The 23090-nt window shown below is 37.8% G+C and overlaps 2 protein-coding genes across 2 annotated transcripts; one reads left to right on the top strand and one right to left on the bottom strand.

Moving 5' to 3' along the window:
• The first annotated feature begins 1402 nt into the window (after nt 1-1402).
• LOC115413990 (alcohol dehydrogenase 1) lies at nt 1403-10357 on the top strand. Its single transcript, XM_030127150.1, has 9 exons — nt 1403-1533; nt 4825-4926; nt 5013-5154; nt 7212-7299; nt 7759-7978; nt 8052-8312; nt 9690-9822; nt 9957-10095; nt 10198-10357. Exons 1-9 carry the CDS (start codon nt 1516-1518, stop codon nt 10229-10231), a joined length of 1137 nt encoding a protein of 378 aa, XP_029983010.1. The 5' UTR covers nt 1403-1515; the 3' UTR covers nt 10232-10357.
• Nucleotides 10358-17783: 7426 nt separating this feature from the next.
• Nucleotides 17784-19271, bottom strand: LOC115413994 (complement C1q-like protein 2). Its single transcript, XM_030127155.1, has 3 exons — nt 19034-19271; nt 18564-18695; nt 17784-18477 (listed from the first exon to the last, which is right to left on the bottom strand). Exons 1-3 carry the CDS (start codon nt 19170-19172, stop codon nt 18203-18205), a joined length of 546 nt encoding a protein of 181 aa, XP_029983015.1. The 5' UTR covers nt 19173-19271; the 3' UTR covers nt 17784-18202.
• Nucleotides 19272-23090: the final 3819 nt, after the last annotated feature.

Raw genomic sequence — 23090 nt, 5'->3', positions numbered from 1 at the left:
TTTATTTTCCATCTAAAATGAGAAACTGCCACAACAGTAACACTGTTAAAACTAAATCCGTATTCTATCTAGATTATTTTCATGACATTTACAGTACTATTTGCCAGTTCTATGACCCATGTTGAGTCCTGAAATATGTGGGCTCAGACCAGGACCCACATTTGCCCACATCAAAACATTCTGGCCCACTTTTATTGAACTCAAACTGAGAAAAGGTACCAATATTTAAAAAAAAAAAAGTCAAATCAGTACATACTGTATGCAACATTATTATGAGGTTTTTTAAAAAACAAAATATCACAACAAAGCACATTACTTCTGATGATAATTGCAGGTTGTAATGAAATCAAAATAATAATAATGATAATAATTGAATGATTTTGATTATATTGTATTTTTTGTATGTTTTCAGATTTTTCAATATATATTTTCAGTATAATTTGTGTGATTGTTCTATTCTATTCTATTCTATTCTATTCTATTCTATTTTATTCTACTCGTTTCTTTCTTGCTCATGTGTGAACTCCTTTTACAAACAGTGGACATAAATCCATATTTAACACTCAGTGTCATATTTATTTATATATTATTTATTATTTATTTAACATACACGGTGGTGCAGTGGTTAGCACTTGTGCCTCACAACAAGAAGGTCCTGGGTTTGATTCCAACACCAGTTGATGTGGGTGGGATCTTTCTGTGTGGAGTTTGCATGTTCTCCCCGTGTCTGCGTGGGTTCTCTCTGGGTACTCTGGCTCCTCCCACCATCCAAACACATGCACTGATAGGTTAACTGGTTAATCTAAACTGCCCATAGGTGTGAATGTGACAGTGATTACTTGTCTCTACATGTACCCATGATGAACTGGTGACATGTCCAGGGTGTACCCCGCCTTCGCCCATAAGTAGCTGGGAAAGGCTCCAGCGACCCTAGTGAGGAAAAAGCAGGTTCAGAAAATGAATGAATGAATATTTTTACTACTCCAAACTTTCCAGTAAACACTATCATCACATGTAACTTATAGAAGATCCAAGTGTATTTTGTATTTATTTACAGAATAATTCATTTTACATGAGACACCCCAGGACAGTCCATAACTCAAGGTATCATGACATCAAGAGGACAAGAGGACGTCACTAAATCTTCCCCAGTTTCATATTTTTCATCATGTTAGAGTCACAAAAGCTCATGTCTTCTATTTACATGTGTCATCTGGATGTCTTCTACGACCTGCTTTCCCATGTGTTAACCAGGTTTGAATATATCTTCTCTGTGACAGCATGGATTTCTTTTTTTTTTTTTTTCTTTTTTATTGGCGCTATTGATGGCAGTCACTGAATACTATATAAAAAAAAAAAACTCCAAGCCCCTGCCCATTACAGTGTTTACGCAACTCCTTTTTTTTCAGCAGTGCAGTATTTAAACCTCAAGTCTTGAGTCTCCCATCCCCGCTCTCTGGTCCGTCACTTTTGTCTATCCTCTTTCACTCCTTGACACTCATCCTTGCTGCAAAAATGGCCACTGCTGGTAAGGTAAGATTAGTATATAATATAACACGTAAGTACTGATATGTGTGTCTGTGTTGTGCAGGTTTATGCAAAAAAAAAAAAAAAAAAAAGTCAGGTTTTGTTTTTTTTTATTTTCAATGTGTAGGAATCCAAATACCAAGAGGCAAAAAAAAAAACAAACACATATGCATGATATATGCATTTTGTATGAGTGATTCTTATATGACTGTGACCTATGTTTTATTTATGTCTTTCTGAGACTCTGCAATGAATTTATGTCCTCTGTAGGGGACAAGAGTTGCACAGTTTTACTTAAAAAACAAACAAACAAACAAAAAAACAAAGAAAAAGAGGAAAACACTCCACTGCAAAGGGCATTTCATAGACATTCTATGAAAAAACATGTATCTGAAGTATTTATATATAACTAAGGATATGCTATTTATGTATATTCTCCAGTTATTAAACCAAATTCCTTCCTTTAAAAGTTGAAATCCCTTAAAATACAACGCCTCCTTTTTCCCTTCTTTCCCGTCTAAGTTATAATTCACCACCTCTCTTTTTGTTTGTTGGCAGACACAGTTTTAAGCGTTCAGACAGAGTTGATATTGGCAACGGTTAACGGCTAGTAAGCCAAGAACGATATGGTGCAAGGTGAATAAATCAGTGTTCTTCCACAGTAGAACAAAACACTACCAGTGAAAAAAAAAACTAAGGTAAACTAATTCCTTTACCTAGAAAGAAAAATATATATTTAGTTTTCATAATACTTTTCAAATCTGATTCTATTAGAGCCGTATGCAGTTACCATTGTGTGTTGTGTTTGCCAACCGACCTGGTGTGGACTTTAAACTGTTGCTCTTTGTGTGAATGTATTTTCCAGGAGCAGTTGACATTAAACACACTCCAACGCCCTGCTCATATATTTCTCAGGATAATGTCAAGTATGATGAGTATTTGCTTTGAACTTACAGCACACATGACCATAACATTTTATACTCTATTTTTTATTGCTTTACCATCCTCTTCTTTTACTCAGAGAGGATAAAGGCTACCTGCAAAATGAGTTCAACAAAATGTCAAGTTTTCTACTTCTGATTTAACCCTATAACACCAAACGTATCATATTTGATACATCAGTTTTGAAGCCCTCTACATGAACAGTGTGATATTTTTTTATCTTAAAAAACCTGATGTGTACAATTAGATACATGCAATACACAGATAATCCACCAGGGGGAGGAATTCGTTCACCAGAGGCCTTTCCAGTGACACTATAAGACTGTCATTAATGAGGGAGGAGGCAGAAATTACCAATTTGTTAGAAATGTTTGTGTTCTATTATGCTTTTGTTTGTTCAAAAATAATTCTATTTCAGCACTGAGACCTGATGTATCAAATACGATACAAAATTGAAACTCATACATGGAAATTGATATTTGGAAAAAAAAATGTTTTAGGTTAAGAAGGATCAATAAAGGCTCCAGTTTCAAAGAACTGGAATTTTCTGTCAATGATTTAATGGTTCAGGCTTTACAGGTTAATGGAACTCTGAATATGATAATGGGAATATCTTGACCTGTGTCAGGTTCATATACACACTGTAAAAAATGACTGTAGAATTAACACCAAAAAGTTGTAAAACTGCAACATAAAAAAAACTAAGTGACAATACAATGCAAAGTTGTTTATTTGAAAAGATTTTTGTGTTCACGATTGAATCAAATATAGCTGTAGTTTTTACAGGAAGAGTATGTGAACAAAACCAGATGTGTATGTAGAAATTATGTATTTGTATTGTTCTTAGAAAATAAAACCGTAAATTGAAAAACAATGTGGTGCCGTTTAAATTGCAAGACCATAATGTTGAAATAACGGCGTATATGCTTTTATATATATATATATATATATATATATATATATATATATATATATATATATATACAGGGTGGGGAAGCAAAATTTACAATATTTTGAGGCAGGGATTGAAAGACAGTGTATGACCAATTAGTTTATTGAAAGTCATGAGAATTTATTTGCCATAAGAAAATTGACATAATAGAAAATGTTTTTATTCTATGTGTCCTCCTTCTTTCTCAATAACTGCCTTCACACGCTTCCTGAAACTTGCGCAAGTGTTCCTCAAATATTCGGGTGACAACTTCTCCCATTCTTCTTTAATAGTATCTTCCAGACTTTCTCGTAATAGTTTTGCTCATACTCATTCTCTTCTTTCCATTCTAAACAGTCTTTATGGACACTCCAACTATTTTTGAAATCTCCTTTGGTGTGACGAGTGCATTCAGCAAATCACACACTCTTTGACGTTTGCTTTCCTGATTCCTCATATGGGCAAAAGTTTCTGAAAAGGTATGGATAATAGTGTTAGGTATGATTATGACATCAATATATGTTTGGTTTCAAAACAATTGACATAGTGCCTGCTGAGAAAAAACAACTAAATGTTCATTGTAAATTTTGCTTCCCCACCCTGTATATATATATATATATATATATATATATATATACATATATATATATATATATAAAGTAAACATTTAACAACGTAACATTTAAAATTTGTAAATGAATGGGTTGGTAGAGCTGGTAGAGCAGCTCGTCCAATAACCAAAGGGTCGGTGGTTCGAATCCTGGCTCTGACTGTCCATATGTCCAAGTGTCCATGGAAGACACTGAACCCTAAACTGGTCCCAGTTGGACCTGGTGGCTTTGAAAACAGCTTTGGACACCATGAAGGTGTAGAAAATGTGTGAAATAAGTGCAGTCCATTTACCAGTTAAATCCAGTGTTAAATCTACAGGTTTAAAATGTTAAATCTACAGGTTTAAAATGTTAAATCTACAGGTTTAAAATGTTAAATCTACATGTTTAAAATGTTAAATCTACAGGTTTAAAATGTTAAATCTACAGGTTTAAAATGTTAAATCTATAGGTTTAAAATGTTAAATCTACAGGTTTAAAATGTTAAATCTACATGTTTAAAATGTTAAATCTACAGGTTTAAAATGTTAAATCTATAGGTTTAAAATGTTAAATCTACAGGTTTAAAATGTTAAATCTACAGGTTTAAAATGTTAAATCTACAGGTTTAAAATGTTAAATCTACATGTTACTCTGCAAATATGTTTATGGATGTGTTTTTTACAGTATTGCTCTGGTAACCACAGCTGCCAGTTTTTTTCCGTAAAAACAACAGGATTTTTTTTACAGTGCAGGCCCTTGACATTATAAATTCAGGTTGAGTGTGTGTGATAGGTAAATGGTGTAATTTTATGTGGTATCATCATCTTCTAGGTGATCAAATGCAAGGCAGCAGTAGCCTGGGAGCCCAACAAACCTCTGGTGATGGAGGAGATTGAGGTAGCGCCCCCACAGGCCAATGAGGTCCGGATCAAGGTGAGAAACCACCACAGAATTGACCTATTTGTGCATTTACGTAAATGGAAAAGGTTTGGACTACATGGTTTCTGTCCCCGTTGTAGGTTGTGGCGACAGGCGTGTGCCACACCGACCTGTACCATCTTTTTGAGGGCATGCACAAAGATGGTTTCCCAGCAGTCCTTGGCCACGAGGGAGCTGGTATCGTAGAGAGCGTCGGGCCTGGAGTCACTGAATTTCAACCAGGTTTTGTACTGGTTCCATTTCAGTTCTGCATACCTGTAAAAAAGCTACATGCAGTATTTTTACTTTAAATATCAAAAATGAACCTCAAATTATCATTAGAGTGCTAAGAAAAAATGTCATTGTGAATATATTTGAGCACTAGAGGAAGTGGTGAGTCATACTACCAGTGTTAAGGATGAGAACTGGTAAGAAATAACTTAAAGAGCCTAAGAAAATGAAAAAAAAAATGCAGCATTTTGTCTACACAGTTGAGTTTGATTATGAAGTTATTATGTGATGTTGTTAAATCTAAGTTCTCTGTTTGTTGCTCCACGGTTCGGTCTGAACTGTGACAGTCCTGACTTTGTTCAGTGCAGCTACTGACCACACAAACTGTACAGAAAATGAAGGTGATCCATGGTTTTACTGCAGCTGTTTTCAGTCTAAAAGCAGATCTAAGCTAACAGAGCTATAATGTAAACTATCAGCTCTTACAGTATATGAGGATTCTAAAACACAGCGTTATTTTGACCAACTAAGATTTTGTATGAAGAAGAAAACTTCATGATGCTGTGTATACAGAGGTGTCAAGTAATGAAGTACAAATACTTTGTTACCTTACTTAAGTACAAATTTTGGTTATCTATACTTTAGTGGAGTCATTATTTTTCAGTTGACTTTTTATTTCTACTCCTTACATTTTCACACAGTTCTCTGTACTTTCTACTCACGACATTTTAAAAATTAGCTCATTACTCCTATTTCATTTTGGCTTGTCATCGCTCAAAGAAAAACAAACCATCCAGGTAAATTGCACCATCCGGATAGAGTGAATTTGACTGTGGTTGGATGAGAAGTATAAACATATACCATTCCAACACCCTATTGGTTTGTGTTTTTTTTTTTTTTGAATACATTTGCATTGGACTAAAATGCGTTCTTTTTCAATGGGCATATAAGCAGCTGAAACAGGTAGGCTAGTGCATCCCAAATGTTTCAACATTAACATTTTAATATAACATTATAGTCATTATGGCCTTCAGAAAAATGTTTTTTGGGGAGGTGGGGTAGTGCACTATAGGCCCCTGTGGCACCGCCTAAGCTTTTGTCCTAATGGCATTTTTTCCCCTTACCTTTACTTTTATACTTTAAGTAGTTTTGAAACCTGTACTTTTACACTTTTACTTGAGTAAAAAGCTTGAGTTGATACTTCCACTTCTACAGAAGTCTTTTTAAACCCTAGTATCTGTACTTCTACCTGAGTAATGAATGGGAATACTTTGGACACCTATGTATACAGGGTGGGGAAGCAAAATTTACAATGAACATTTAGTTGTTTTTTCTCAGCAGGCACTACGTCAATTGTTTTGAAACCAAACATATATCGATGTCATAATCATACCTAACACTATTATCCATACCTTTTCAGAAACTTTTGCCCATATGAGTAATCAGGAAAGCAAACGTCAAAGAGTGTGTGATTTGCTGAATGCACTCGTCACACCAAAGGAGATTTCAAAAATAGTTGGAGTGTCCATAAAGACTGTTTAGAATGGAAAGAAGAGAATGACTATGAGCAAAACTATTACGAGAAAGTCTGGAAGATACTATTAAAGAAGAATGGGAGAAGTTGTCACCCGAATATTTGAGGAACACTTGCGCAAGTTTCAGGAAGCGTGTGAAGGCAGTTATTGAGAAAGAAGGAGGACACATAGAATAAAAACATTTTCTATTATGTCAATTTTCTTGTGGCAAATAAATTGTCATGACTTTCAATAAACTAATTGGTCATACACTGTCTTTCAATCCCTGCCTCAAAATATTGTAAATTTTGCTTCCCCACCCTGTATATACCAACCACTGTCTTACTGATATCATCTGTCAGAACGTAGTGTTTTTGGTTATGTCACCATGAGTGGGCTCTGATATGTGACTTCTCCCTGCTGTTGAGAGTTTGGAAAACCAAATACTACATGTTAACCCTTTACAGAAAACAGATTTATTCAAGTGTATTAGTCCACATTTTGAGAATTATCATAAACTCACAGCCACATGGAAACACTGTGTTTTTCTTTCAGGAGATAAGGTGATTCCTCTGTTCATCTCTCAGTGTAAAGAATGTCGATTCTGCAAGAGTCCCAAAACCAACCAGTGTGAGAAAGGATGGTGAGTTCAGCCAGTGTTCACCTCCAGAAAATCTGCTTCCTCTTCATTTTTTTTTCATTCCTCCGGGGTCTGTTTATAAGATTGTAGGCCCATTTAATGGTGTATTATCGTCTTCGCTCCATGCAGTAAATGGTGCAAAGATACGATAAAAGATCCAATCAGATTTAGGCTCTTACCACTGTGCAATTTAGATGTTTGCTTTTTTCTTCTTAGGCATTTGGGAGGGGAATGTTTTTCCTTGCAGATGCTATTTGTCAAACTTCAGAAAAAAAATATTTTTTTAAAGACTGAGCTGTAAAATAGATGGTAATTTTGAAGTGAACTGAATGAAATATGACCAGTGCAGTTTTGGTTTATGGCATCTTTTAAACCACAATCAATCAAACTGGCTTGTGTGTCCATTTGTGATACTACGATACTTAACGCTGTAATGTTTGTTTGTTTGTTTGTTTTTTTCAGGGCTGCTGACCGCCATGATGTGATGTCAGATAAAGACACCAGATTTACCTGCAAAGGGAAGAAGATTCTGCAGTTTATGGGAACCAGCACCTTCTCTGAGTACACTGTGGTTAACCAAATGGCTGTGGCTAAGATCGACCCTGCAGCTCCTCTGGATAAAGTGTGTCTCCTCGGCTGTGGCGTCTGCACAGGATATGGAGCAGCAGTTAACACTGCCAAGGTTAGCATGTTTGATTGTTGACAGTCCAGCTTATCCAAAAGAGGCTTCAACTGACCAGTGTTTCACATTGTAGGTGGAGGAGGGCTCCACATGCGCTGTGTTCGGCCTGGGAGCTGTTGGTTTGGCCGCCGTCATGGGCTGTAAGAACGCAGGAGCCAAGAGGATTATTGCTGTTGACATTAATCCAGACAAGTTTGAGAAGGCCAAGGTGTTTGGAGCAAATGAATTTGTGAACCCCAAGGATCACGACAAACCCATCAGCCAAGTGTTGTCTGAGATGACCAATGGGGGAGTGGACTACTCTCTGGAATGTGTCGGCAACGTGGGAGTCATGGTGAGGCACATGCAAATTTACACAAAAAGAATGATTGAAGATAATAATAATAATAATAATAATAATAATAATATTTTATTTGTAATGCACTTTACATTTGACACCAAATCTCAAAGTGCACTATACAAAGGAATAAAATACAATAAAAGAAAAAACAACAGATAAAATCAACCAGAAAAGGTTTTTCCAAAAAGGAAGGTTTTTAGTCCTTTTTTTAAAAAAAATCGTCCACTGTCTGTGGAGCCCTGAGGTGGTCTGGGAGGACATTCCACAGATGGGGAGCAGCAGCCTCAAAAGCCCTGTCACCCATGGGCTTGAGCCGAGTCCTGGGAGGGCACAGACGGTGCAGTTGACCTGAAGAGTTATTAAAGGGTACCTGTTGTAAATTTTCATAACTAGCTATTTCAAAGGATTACGTATAATACAAGTGGTCAGACAGAGACAGGACAGAAGAAATATTTTACATAATTTTACACAAGATATCTTGTCAGAGAGTGGTGCAGATGAGTCTGAAAACACAGCGGTGACAGCATTCTGAGTCTGCCTGTTGTCTCATCTGGAAAAGTTTGAAGTGGTGTATGAGGTATTTATCCAAAGTCAGTGTATTAGTAGTTGGCACATTTTGGAGAAGCACACAGAGAACCTACACAGAAACACAGTAATGCACTGCAGTAGAAAGGAAGTAGTAGCAAAAGCAGCATTTCAGCCATTTAAAACAGGTCATTTTCTTACATTTTTTGCAACAGTCTGGTGGTCATGGGTAACCTCTGGGTTAGCTCACAAAAGGAATTATCCCTAGCAGCACTTTATATTTTACTACCTGCCCCCAAAGGGGAGACAAGGGGTATCGTTTTTGGTTCAGTTTGCTTCTTTGTTTGTTTCTTTATTTCTTTGTTTGTTTGGTTGTGAACACTCTAGCAGCAAAACTGTTGGTTGAATTCATACCAGACTGGGTTTATAGGTTGCCAGTGACCCAGAATAGATGTGATTACACTTAGGGAAAAGTAGGTCAAAGTTCAAATTTTCAAATGAATTTTTAAAATCTTTTTTTTCCCATTTACTTATAATGGGTGAAATTTCAAATGTCTATAAAAACATCAACTTTGTTTCAATTTACTTCAAACTTGTCACATATACAGAGGCCACTGATATGCTGACATCAGCACACGCATAGACATGATGACATCAGCTGGATCGATGCCAAAATAAGCTACAATATGTGCAAAGGGCGGGGTTTGTTGTGCCTGGCACCACTTGTTTATTTTGATTTTGTGTTACTTACTCTTATAACTCATATTTTTTCCACAGTTAGTGGCTGTCTAATCCATATCTTCTCATCCTATCTAGTAAATTAAATCTCTGTTCATCCTCACATAGCGCAGTGCCTTGGAGTCCACCATAAAAGGCTGGGGGGTCAGCGTGCTCGTTGGATGGACCGACATGTATGACTTTTCTGCTCGACCCATTCAGCTGATTGCCGGACGCACATGGAAAGGCTCTTTGTTCGGAGGTGAGACATCTGTCCATTAGCCCTGACATTCCTCCACCTGTAAAGAGCTGCATGTTTGACCCTTCAGTCTGTACTCTTGTGAATAAAAGCCTGCACTCTTATTGTATGATGTATAAATGGTCTTTGTTACTCAGGCTTTAAGAGTAAAGACGGCGTACCAGAGATGGTTAAAGACTACCTGAACAAGAAGGTGAAGCTGGATGAGTTCATCACTCACAAAATGGCCTTGAATCAGGTCAATGATGCCATTGAACTGATGAAACATGGGAAATGGTACACTTACACTTTTATACCTTTTACAACTCAATGCAATAAAGACAATAAAACAATAAAAATACAACTTTTTTCATTCCTGTTTTGTTTTTTTCTCTGCAGTATCCGGACCGTCCTGAGCGTTTCTTCAGCATAAAACACAATATTCAGTGAAGAGAAGCTGTAAAAGCCGTCACAGTCTTCATATACATTGGACAAAAACAAAAGTTAAAGGTTGAAAATGTTTATAAAGCACAATAAAAAGTCCTCACAGATGGAATAACTTTATTGTTTTGTGTTCCATTCTTCTTGTGTCGAATCATTAATCTGCCTGCATTTGTTATTATTTTCCATTTTGTGTTGGATCTAGTTTGACAGTTTTATTTGAGGTCGACACAGACCAGCCTGGTGTACTAGACTGGCTGTGTTGTAATTATGCTGCAAGGATGTGATCCAGAATTTGTCCCCAAGTGAGTGGTTTTTTTCCTCTCAGACCTAATCTCCTGAAGATTTCATCATAAAGAAGACAGTATTTCACTCTAATACCAGTCACACCACAGGATATAAGTGTAATCACAATGAAAATCTCATGACAGTTCTGAGGTTTTTGGGGTTTTTTTTGTTTATGTTTCCAGTGCTTGTTGCCAGTGCTGATCTAATTATACCCACAGAAGAGTTTGGGGTATTTTCACAATGATTCTGAGACTCTTTATTGTTTCTCAATCCATCTGAATCCAAAGACAGCATTTAGAATTATGAATCACTTTTTATTCATCATATTTTGGGGGTTTGTGAAAAAAAACAAACAAAACTCTTCAGTCATAATGAATAAGTCCAATGATATGAATGAGTCATGCTAATTCTATTTGTAAAACTACTCCACTGGATTATATGTCATATGTGGACAGGCCAGACTAGCTCCAACATCCACAAGACTTTCACTTAATAATCACCCATATGCGATGCCTTGTTTTAGCATCTACAATTAAGTTTTTCTTTTTTTTTTTTATTACATTTGCAACTATGCCAGCCTAAAAGCATCTCTGGTCACAAGTTGTATATGTTTTTATTTCACTTTTTATGGCTTCATTTAGAAGTCCAGAGTTCTGGATTCCAGATTTATTCCTTGTCTACACTAATACAAACCAATATGTTCTTTATCTTTCTTCCTGTTTAACTCTCTGTACACAATTGTTTAACCCTTTCATGCATAGTGGTCACTACCGTGGACAGCCATTCAAAGTTGTTCTCTTGTATATTCATGGATTTGGTTGTTTTACTTGCATATCAGCCAACACAGTGGACGCTTATGCATCATCCCATACAATGCAATTCATGCCATTACTGTTCTTCATCAGCCTGATATGCAGTCACATATCTGAGTGTAAATCAATTGCTAATGGTAATTTGACTGTAATTAACTTTTTTTTTTTTTTTAAACTTTTTTTGGGGGGGGGGGGGGGGGGGGGGCTTATCTGAGTAATAACTACAGACCCAGGAAAGGAAAAGTTTTGGCTTTTTTACATTTAATAATTGTCTTGATTGGAAACAGCATGATGCAACAGTTTTTTCAGATAGATTTTTTTTTAACCCTTTCATGCATGAATTATGAGAACCTTAGTAAAGATTTTTTTCTTGAGTGTTTTTATTCCTCCTTACACATGAAAAAGTCAGAATTCTGAGATTAACGTCCAGTGGCCCTAATCCTGTTCCAGTAAGAAAGTAATATGAAAACAATGAAAGAAAAACATTTTTAATGCTGCAAATCTGATGTTTTCTCACATTTTAACATATTCTAGTCCTAGTTATTACTCACGTTATGGAAATAACATGCAAAAAAAAAAAAACTTTGCGTCCAACAAATAACAGGTGATTTACACTCAAACATGTTAGTGCAGATCAGGTTTATGAAGAACAGCAAAGTGACAGTAATGGTCTGAATATCAGTGTATGGGATGGTGCATAAACAGCCACTGTGTTGGCCGATATGGAACTAAACCAACAAAACCCATGAATATACAAGAGAACAGCTGTAGAATAGCTGCCCACTGTAGTGACCACTATGCATGAAAGGGTTAAATTATGGAATGTCCTTTGCAGTGGACAGCATTTTTTTTTTTTTTTTAATAAAGCTGTAAAACTCTTGTCCCCTACAGAGGACAAAAATGCATTGCTGGCTCTCAGGAGGCCATAGAATGCTAAAATGTGAGAACAGATTAACAGCATTAAAAAAAAAGGTATTTCATAGTTTTCACACAGTATGTCAGTAAATGCATGGTGTCCAGCTGAATGGACATTTTTGTAACCCCATAACAATGACTCCCTTAACAATGACTCCCATCCTTTACGAGGTGAATTTCAGCTCCTTTCCTCTGGACGGAGGTTCTTAGTCCCAAGGTGCAGGACACAGCGTTATAAAAATAGCTTTGTTCCTGTTGCCGTCACTGAGCTCAATAAGAAATAGTGACATTGCACTTTACTAACTTATTTAGTTATTTAGTCCATTTCTTTGCTCTATTTATTATTATTGTGAATTCAAATTTTAAAATTTTTTTAATTTTATGTTCTTATCCTGGTTTTTTATCCTGGATTGTTTTTATCTTTTCTGGTTTTTAATGTGTTTTATTGCATCTTGTTTTTATTTATTTGATCTTATTTATTTTATTCTTTTACTTATCCATGCTGCTATACCGATGAATGGTGGAACACTGAGCACTTTTTGTCTTTTTGTCCTGTCTATAAGTGTGATCAAGTGCCTGTCTTGCATGTTCAATGTAAGTGTTCTTGTAATGCCAAGGCAATCACCTAGACTGCAAAACAAATCTACCTACGGGTATAAATAAAGGAACCTTGACCCTATGAAAAACAGGTTCATTAAAAAAAAAAAAAAAAAAAAAATCAGTCACATTGCTTTTTTCATGCCTAAGGAGAAATAAAAACACTCAGGAAAAAAGAATGTTGATTAAGGTTCTCATAATGCATGCATGAAAGGGTTAAAACGAAAAATGATTCAAATGCAAAAATTATTACAAAGTGACAGTTTGGTTATAGACGACCGTGTTGCAACTCCGTGCCAAGGGGGAGGGGTAAGTGGGAGGGCCAAGGGGTGAATTGGGATTGGGCCTTAGTTATACTTCTAGATGTGATGTTTCAGGTGCAGGTTCATTACACAAAATAACAATAAACATGCACAAAATTGGCGCCATTATTTTCTAGTCTATTTTCCCTGTCCACATGAATACACACAATCTGAGTTTTTTTTTTTTTTTTAAATCAACCCTTTCTGCAACTTAAAACACCATTTAAGAGAGAGAAGAACACCTGTCTAGCAAAATATCTGTATTAATGTGAACAGGGCATACATGGTATTTAGGAGCATCTAACTGCAGAAATGGAATACAATATTCATGATGTTTTCATTAGTGCACCATCAGCCAAAAATGACATTCATTTTATTTTTGTTACCTAGGACTGAGCGGCTGTCCACAAAGTTTGTTGTGTCTCTACAATTGCAGGACACTTTTCCTTTTCTCCTTTTGTTTTATAGCAGGTGAAATCCACTATTAAAGGTGCACCAATTGATTTTTTTTTTTTGTCATTGTTGCACAAAAGTTCTTCTACTATCTGTCTGTGTTTTCAGACAGTAGAATATCGATCCTGTGGTGCAGACTTTGGTTAATTATAAGGATTTTCAGACAGGCAGGAGTGTGAAATATGCAACAGACAGCTGTATTTACTGATTTTTTTTTGAGTGATGTATTAATGTTGGCTGTTTTATGTTTTGCTTTTGTCACCTGCCTGGGGAGTGCAGATGACAAGTAGTTATTTTTACTAATTCCGGCATATTTACATGAGTGTATTTTTTTATACAGCAGTGTTCATAAATGTGCATGGTCCCTATTAAATAAACCAATAAAATAAAAATAAAATAAATACATTTTGTTAAGATTCACTCAGCTCTGAAAAGTGTCATCTCTCTTCCTGTGTGATGTGAAACAGTCAGGTCATCTGAGTTTCTACATGTTTGAGTGTTAACTATAGTTATTATCCTCTGTACTAAAAAGTCCAGAAACACTGTGTGAAAATGCTGTAAAATGTACAGACGATTTTTCAGATAAATATTTATAAGCCCATAATCAGCTTAGGATCTGTCAAACAGTGGAGTAAAAAATGCATTTTTAAAGACAATGCTCTGACCCACTGCAGATCCTCGGGGTCTTGACTGAAACCACTTATTCACAAATTTCATGATTATCGTGCAAGCTTGCAAATAGGAGGCCATCATTTTAAGTGCTCATCTGTCCGTCTGGGATTAGTTTGTCCAAGTCCCTGGGTTTAGGACAAAGCTGAGATATGATGAGTGAGGCCAATTTTTTTCAGCAGAGATAAGTACCTCTGCTGCATCACAAATATATTATAAGTACTGAAATGTGATATCCATTGTTTCATTTCAATTAGTTCCAGATGGAGAACACACACTGTGGAAGCAAATCAGAATCAGAATCATAATCCTGCTGCTGTCCTTCTATAGATGTTCTGTGGAGAGCATCCTTACCCACAACTTCTTACTGTGGTATTGAGGTTTTGCACAAACGTCACATGATCAGGTGTTTTTTTTTGTTTACGACGCCATATTGGTAGGCAAGCTTTCCTTGGATCGTACAACGGGTTAAACAATGGCCCTGCTAAACTCCTGTGTGCCGTTTATTACTTAGCTCAAGGACAAGGTAAACTTTAGTATTCCCGAGGGGCGATTTGTTCTACAGCCAGCAGTTTCACACGGACAACAAACCAACAATAAATCCAATAAATAACCCATTAAAAACAATAGCACCAACATTACAAAGAATTATTCAGCAGAACAACGGCTGCCAGAACCAAAGAATTCCTCATCCTATTGGTCCTACATTTAGGAATACTGTATCTGCGACCTGATGGAAGCAACCTGAACACATCATAAAGGGGATGACTGGGATCATCCAGGACTGACTGAGCCTTCTTCAGAGTCCGCCTCTGGTACAACACAGTCAGGTCAGTGAATGTGGTGCCGACAATTTTAATAATAATTAAAGCTGCAAGCAGCATTGGGCGGGACCTCGCACCGGGCGTTCTGCCTCCCCCACGATCCGCCTCCCGTGACCGTCGACACCTCAGCTCCACTCACACCTCTCCGTCCCCATACCAGTTCCCACCCTTTAGTGTCTGTCCTCCTTACATCTGTACAGAACACCAGCGACCCTCTGCTGAAACCACCATCACCTTTAAATAAGACTTTTATTTTGGAAACCCTACTGTGTGTATGTGCATTTGTTTTGTATGTGAGAGAAAGAATCAGTTTGAAAAATGAATTGAAATTGTATGAATAACTCAGCATAAAAGTGATGATTTATCACATTTAAGGCTTTTATTTTGGAAAAACCCTATTGTGTGAGCATGTGTGTCTGTGAGAAAGAGTACTTTTGAATGAAGAAACACTGTACAAACAGTTGAGCATTTGGTCATAAAAATGAAAAGAAGTTATGTGAGACATTATGTATTATTTTTAATAGGGGTTTTATTTTGAAAAAATGCACTCTGTGTACTTTATAATGTGTGAAAAATGTCCAATATCCACAATATAATGCAGCAAAACCTGTTTTAAAATGTGAGGGGGAAAACAAAAAAGAAAAAAAGTCACTGACTGGCCTGGGGTTTGAACTCATGCCTTCCATACAGTAAACCACTGTTCTATCTACTGGTCTATTGTCAGACACACAGGTGCTTGCACTGGTAAGCCTTATATAGGGATTTTGTCATTGTGAAAAGTGAAACTAAACATACTCTTCAAAAAATCACCATTATTCCATCACCGTAGGTTGTATCTGAAAAATTCTTTCACTTTTGGATTCTGCAGACTTGTGGGAATTTAATGAGGTATAACTTTTTTGTCAAAAGTCTGAAATGAATAAGCAGTAATTGCAGAAACGTAGAGTAACTTTCAAAGGCAGATTGGCAACTTCCTGTTGGAGTTAGCTCATGAGTGTCAGTGTATGATTTGTCGGCTCAATCAGACCAACATTTTGGCATTTGTTTCATGTTTCTGTGACATTGCTACTGGCCGCTAGGGCAGATTTTGTCTATTTTTTAGTACATGGGTGGTGCTACAGAGTCCATTTTGGCACCCAAGGGGTTAATTTTGATATAGAATCAAAGTGTTCACCAGCCATGACACACATGGCAAATTTGGTGAGTTTTGGAGCATGTTAAGGGGGTCAAATGGCAGTCTAAAGTGGAAAAAGTATGAAAATAAACAAATTGTTATAATTCAATAACCTTACATCGCATCTCAAAAATTTTTGCATGTGAGGGTTGTGCTGAGTCCCGTGAACGGATAGATATGTCACATGTGGGGAAAAACTCCAAAGTGAAAAATTAGTTCCAAACATCGCAACTTTGCGGGCTTCTAAAAAAAACCTAAGACAGTTATGGAAAAAGTACGAGATCACTTTTTTGAGGAGGGTTCACTCTATCTTTTGGTGCTATTTAGAAGTCAATCCGACATGTGGTGTCATCGGAGTTAATTTTATTTTGAAAGGCATATTGCGAACTTCCTGTTGGAGCTAGCTCATAGGTGTCATCATGTGATTTGTTGGGCTCGATTAAATGAACGTTTTGGCGTTGGTTTCGTGTGTCTACGACATTCCTACTGGAAGTTTGCAATTTGAGCATTTTATTTTGAAGGGCAAATTCCTAACTTCCTGTTGGAGTTAGGTCATGAGTGTCAGCACGTGATTTGTTGGGCTCGATGAGACGAAAATTTTGGCATTTGTTTCATGTTTCTACGACATTCCTACTGGCTGCTAGGGCCATTTTTGTGTATCTAGGGGGCGCCAGAGAGCCCATTTTGGCATCTATGGGGTTAATTTTTTCATTTGATCAAATTTTTCGCCAGGCCGGACATGTGTGCCAAATTTGGTGAGTTTTTGAGCATCTTTAGGGGGTCAAAATCCAGTTCAAAGTGACGATAGTATAATAAAAAACGAACGAATAACAATAGGTCCTTGCTTGCAGGAGAGGCCTCTCACTGTGTGAGAGGGCCTTACCTTTTGGCTCGGTCCCTAAATATGTGAACATGAACAGGAAGCGTTTTCATGAAATGTTAAATTAAAACATATTTATTTGGGTTGTTAAGGAATGTTGGTGAGACAGATCTACACATGGATTTTTTTTCTTTTTTCAAATACATACGTCTTACACATGCTACTTCTTACTTCTAAAATAATTTCATGTGTTTAAATGGGGTTTAGACATTTTATATGTATTATTTTAGCGCACAGGAGAATCAATAGTTCAGTGTAATAAAGGATGGAAAAAGGTGTAACTATAACTAACAAATTCACCAAAGTGCAGGTCTTTATGTGTTTTAATGCTCAAACTTTCCAGATTCACCACTGATCAGGTCCATCCAAAGTTCAAATGAAATCTATACCCAAGTCACTGAACACACTGTCCGTTCTTAATGGTTAGTTAGTTATTTTCATTCTTTTCCATGTGAAATTATTTTATGTCAGACTCAGAATATGTCATGCACAAAGGCAGTTCTCTGAGGGGTTTACTCCAGTGGAAATCAAGGGTTTGAATGCTGTGTTTTACATACATGTGACACATATTCACACTCAGGTCTCTTACTAGTTGCGAAAACTAAAAAGAAATACACCGTCACACAATCATATGCTCAAGCAGATCTTTATTTCTATGCAATAATTGAGAGAGGAAAAAAAATAAAAATTCCGCAAAGTAAATGTTCATACTCAGTGTTGTTGCCATGATTTGTCATTCAGCCTTAGATTATGTAGAAGTTAAACAGTCGGACAAAAGAGAGAATTCAGAATTATTAACAAATATAATCCTTGTTCATCAGCTGATGACATCAAACTATCAGTTTGTAAACGTACTCCAATGAATTTTAAGATGTACAAGTGAAATCTGTATTGACACAGAACTGGAACATCCACAGTTTGATTTGTGTCAGCAGGTATTTTTCTTGCTAAACCTCTCCCCTTCTTTGCTCTTCTCTCTAATGTCAACTGGTTAATCAAAGGAAAGCTGTGAGAAGTATTACAGAAGAAAAAGAACACATCTTTTCCCCTCACATGGTGAAAAGGAGATGACCACTGAAGGTGCTATGGTGATTTTGATTGTCGTACATTACACTGTTTAGCCACAGATTTATGCTAACAACATCTCCAACCTCTAACACTAGGGTTATTGCATTGGAACCAGTCCCAAAACCATTGCCCTGACCCTCAGCAAAAGCAAAAGTTCTGCCTCCATTTTTCACCAACACAGCAGATGTGTGTCCTCCTACAGCCGTGCTGTAAAATTCAAAGTGGTAGGCGCCTTTCACTGGTGCAGTGAAAAAACCTGCAGGACATGGGTTTGGTTATTCTATGTAATCAACATGACCATAACAAGTTCAATTCATTGTTACACTTTATGAGTTCTGGTACCTGTGTCTGAGTTGTAGGCATTCCCAACATTTGTGACAACATGTTTGTAGATCAGAGTTGTAAAATCGCTGAATGGTCCAGTAGTCGACTCGCCTGAAGCCAGCAAAGCAGCTGAGAAAGCCACCTGACGGACTGAGAGAGAAGGACAACAGTGTATTTTGTATTAATTGTAACTGAAGTGTTCGTAATAACAAATGTTTTATTCCACATTTAATACCTAAAGTGTTCATAGTCACTAATCAGTATTTGACCAATCATAGTCACCTTCATTCCAGGTAGAGTTTAAATTATTATTATTTGACTATTATTTGACATGGATAACATTGAAACAGCATTCTGCAGAGGCATTCAAAAGACTTCCTCAGTATCATAAAGTGTAATTTATATATATATCTCCTTATAATCTGATATCCACACTATACTACCTTTAATACTGATTCATTTTGATAATTCTCAGGATACAACAGTACCTTGTAGCTGATTCTCCAGTTTGTTCACTTTGGCCTCCAACTCACTGAGCACAGTGTAGATGTTTGGACTACAGGTCCCATCGTTAGACTGTCCTTGAAGAAAAGCTGGGAACAGGAGCAGGAGCAGTGGAAGAAACATAGTTGTTTTTACTTGCAGATTGGCACTCTTCACAGTTCAGCTCTGGGGTTTCTGTGTTATGTCCAGCCTTAAATAGTGTTCTGATCTGGTTTGAATTTGCATCATAGAAGCAAGAGATGAGTGGGGAATTTAAAAAAACAAAATAAAGCTGCAAGCAGCATTGGGCGGGACCTTGCACCGGGCGATCCGCCTCCCCCGTGAGCTGCCTGCCCAGTGATCCGCCTCCTGTGACCGTCGACACCTCAGCTCCACTCACACCTCTCCGTCCCCATACCAGTTCCCACCCTTTAGTGTCTGTCCTCCTTACATCTCTACAGCAGCAACCCTCTGCTGAAACCACCATCACCTTTAAATGAGACTTTTATTTTGGAAACCCTACTGTGTGTATGTGCATTTGTTTTGTATGAGAGAAAGAATCAGTTTGAAAAATGAATTGAAATTGTATGAATAACTCAGCATAAAAGTGATGATTTATCACATTTAAGGCTTTTATTTTGGAAAAACCCTATTGTGTGAGCATGTGTCTGTGAGAAAGAGTACTTTTGAATGAAGAAACATTGTACAAACAGTTGAGCGTTTGGTCATAAAAATGAAAAGAAGTTATGTAATAGACATTATGTATTATATTTAATAGGGGTTTTATTTTGAAAAAAAGTACTCCGTGTACTTTGTAATGTATGCAAAATGTCCAATATCCACAATATAATGCAGCAAAACCTGTTTTAAAATGTGAGAGGTGGGGAATTTAAAAAAAAAAAAAAAAAATTCAGTGCCCTGCCTGGGTTTTGAACTCATGCCTCCTGCACAATAGACCAGTGTTTCAACCCCTGGTCTACTAACAGACACATATAGCTTTGCACTGGTAAGCCTTATATAGGGATTTTGTCATTGTGAAAAGTGAAACTAAACATACTCTTCAAAAATCGCCATTATTCCATCCCCGTAGGTCGTATCTGAAAAGTTCTTTCACTTTTGGATTCTGCAGACTTGTGGGAATTTATTGAGGTATAACTTTTTTGTCAAAAGTCTGAAATGAATAAGCAGTAATTGCAGAAACGTAGAGTAACTTTCAAATGCAGATTGCCAACCTCCTGTTGGAGTTAGCTCATGAGTGTCAGTGTATGATTTTTCGGGCTCAATCAGACCAACATTTTGGCATTTGTTTCATGTTTCTGTGACATTGCTACTGGCCGCTAGGGCAGTTTTTGTCTATTTTTTAGTACAAAGGTGGCGCTACAGAGTCCATTTTGGCACCCAAGGGGTTAACTTTGATATAGAATCAAAGTGTTCACCAGCCATGACATACATGGCAAATTTGGTGAGTTTTGGAGCATGTTAAGGGGGTCAAATGGCAGTCTAAAGTGGAAAAAGTATGAAAATAAACAAATTGTTATAAATCAATAACCGTACATCCTACCTGAAAAATTTTTGCATCTGAGCATTGTGCTGAGTCCCGTGAACAGATAGATATGTCACATGTGGGGAAAAACTGCAAAGTGAAAAATGAGTTCCAAACATCACAACTTTGCGGGCTTCTAAAAAAAAAACTAAGACAGTTATGGAAAAAGTACGAGATCACTTTTTTGAGGAGGGTTCACTCTATCTTTTGGTGCTATTTAGAAGTCAATACGACAAACATTGTCATCGGAGTTAGTTTTTAAAATTTTATTTTGAAAGGCATATTGCGAACTTCCTGTTGGAGTTAGGTCATAATCGTCAGTGTATGATTTGTAGAGCATCATCCAACAAAAATTTTGGCAATGGTTTCATGTCTCTACGACATTCCTACTGGCCACTAGGGCCGTTATGGTGTTTTTTCACATAGGTGGTGCTAGAGAGCAGTTATCGGATTAATTTTTTCATTTTATCGAATTTTTCGCCAGGCCTGACATGTGTGCCAAATTTGGTGAGTTTTTGAGCATGTTCAGGGGGTCAAAATCCAGTTGAAAGTCGCGACGGTATAATATAAAAACGAACGAAAAACAAAAGGGCCTTGCTTGCAGGCATGGCCTCTCACTGTGTGAGAGGGCCTTACCTCTCGGCTCGGTCCCTAATAATAATAATGGATTGGATTTATAAAGTGCCTTTCTAGACACCCAAAGTGCTTTACATTATTGACCCATTATTCATTCGCTCTCACACTCTGGTGGTGGTAAACTACATTTGTAGCCACAGTTGCCCTGGGACAGGCTGACAGAAGCGTGGCTGCCAATTTGCGCCTACGGCCCCTCCGACCACCACCAAACATTCATACACCAGTGTGTGTGGCACTGGAGGCAGGGAGGGTGAAGTGTCTTGCCCAAGGACACAACAGACTGACTAGGACAGAGTGGGATTTACACCGCCAACCCTTCAGTTATTGGACGACCCACTCTACCACCTGAGTCACAGCCGCCCCTTTTGCTGCACACTTTAGTGATGCCCTGCAACCTGTTCCTGTTTTTAAGGGTAAGCAGCCCATACCAGCTGAGAAAAGAAAAGGTCAACACAGACTCAATAAAACAAGAATAAAACATTTTCATAAAAGTGTTATCCACTTTGAAATCGCAAAGTTTACGGTAAAAATACATCCTTTGATGAGCCTTTTTACACACAGCATCCACCTGAGATTCAAAAGTTAGCCTGTGGTCCAGCACCATTCTGAGATATTTCTACTGCTGAACCACCTCAACAGCCTGGCCATTAATGATGACAGGAGAGAAGACTGGAGGATTCTTCCTAAAATCTACAATCATATCTTTGGTTTTTGACGCATTCGCATTTTAAAAGGATGTGCTACACCAGTCCGTGAATTCAGACACTACAGGGCCATGATCAGGGTCATCATCCCTAAGAAGAGACACAATCACTGAGTCGTCTGCAAACTTGAGGACATGCCGCACCGGGTACTGAGTTTGGCACTCATTGGTGTACAACACAAATAAAAGAGGGGAGAGGACGCACCCCTGTGGTGACCCAGTGGAAGATAAAATAACATTTGATGAAACACTGTTTACTCTCACATGTTGCGACCTCTCAGATAAAAAGCTTTCACCAATTTGAAGTTCGGCAGAAAGACCGCTGGGTTCCATTGGTGGCAGCGGTGGTTCTGTTCTGCCGACCGCTGTTTATAGTTATTACCGCGGTTAGCGTAGCTTCTCAGTATAGTTAGCCTGTGTGCCTGTTGCGCTTAGCAGCGTGGAAAAAAAGAATTATCATCATGACGTACGGTGATGAAGACCCCTTTAAACCTACCAGGATGGCTTCTCCTGGACTATCACCCTATGGAGAGAGTGATTGTGGATCTACCTGCTCCCTTTGCCGGCGATGGCAACCAGAGTTTCCTCAGCTGGAAGTGGTAGTTGGAGCTATGGCGGGTGGCACCGGTGAATTCAACGGGGAGCTGGTGACAATACTCCCCACCCGTCTGTGTAAGTCTGCTTTTCTACTATGGGACAGCCTTCCCGATGCGGTCAAGTCAAATTATGCGGCCGTGAAAGAGAAGATGGGATCGGCTTTTGGACAGAGACAGTTAATGGACCGTTTTAGAGCTAACATATTGGCTCGTTCACGAGTTCCGGGGCAGAGCCTGGAGGTGTACGGCTGATGTGAGCCGGCTGGAGCTGGTACTCGTGTTTTTGCCTCCGAGTTGCCCGCACATCACTGTTGTTCGTAAACATTGAAACTCATCAATGGTGCCTTTATCACAAGCAGACATACTCGCAAATAACAAAACACGCAAACACGAGCCCAAAGAAAAACACGATATAAAGCAACAGTTCTGACTTTCTGGATCCAGATAGCGTGCCTACCAATATGGCGGTGTAAACAACAATCACATGACCAGTGACGTCAGCTGCAAGTCCTCAATAGAAGTAGTTCTCAGGCTGACAAGAAGATTCTGGAAAGAGTCAGGAAGTCAGCCCAGAGCATCATAGG

Source organism: Sphaeramia orbicularis, chromosome 22 (genome assembly GCF_902148855.1).
Source record: "Sphaeramia orbicularis chromosome 22, fSphaOr1.1, whole genome shotgun sequence".
NCBI classification, from domain to species: Eukaryota; Metazoa; Chordata; class Actinopteri; order Kurtiformes; family Apogonidae; genus Sphaeramia; species Sphaeramia orbicularis.
This window is presented reverse-complemented; position numbering and strand designations above follow the sequence as displayed.

Coding starts and splice junctions, on each gene's coding strand:
- LOC115413994 (XM_030127155.1), bottom strand. CDS start 19,172: ATGTTTCTTCCACTGCTCCTGCTCCTGTTCCCAGCTTTTCTTCAAGGA. Junction 18,696..19,033: donor ACTGGAGAATCAGCTACAAG/GTACTGTTGTAT, acceptor CTTCTCTCTCAG/TCCGTCAGGTGGCTTTCTCA. Junction 18,478..18,563: donor TGCCTACAACTCAGACACAG/GTACCAGAACTC, acceptor CATGTCCTGCAG/GTTTTTTCACTGCACCAGTG.
- LOC115413990 (XM_030127150.1), top strand. Junction 8,313..9,689: donor TCGGCAACGTGGGAGTCATG/GTGAGGCACATG, acceptor ATCCTCACATAG/CGCAGTGCCTTGGAGTCCAC. Junction 10,096..10,197: donor CTGATGAAACATGGGAAATG/GTACACTTACAC, acceptor TTTTCTCTGCAG/TATCCGGACCGTCCTGAGCG.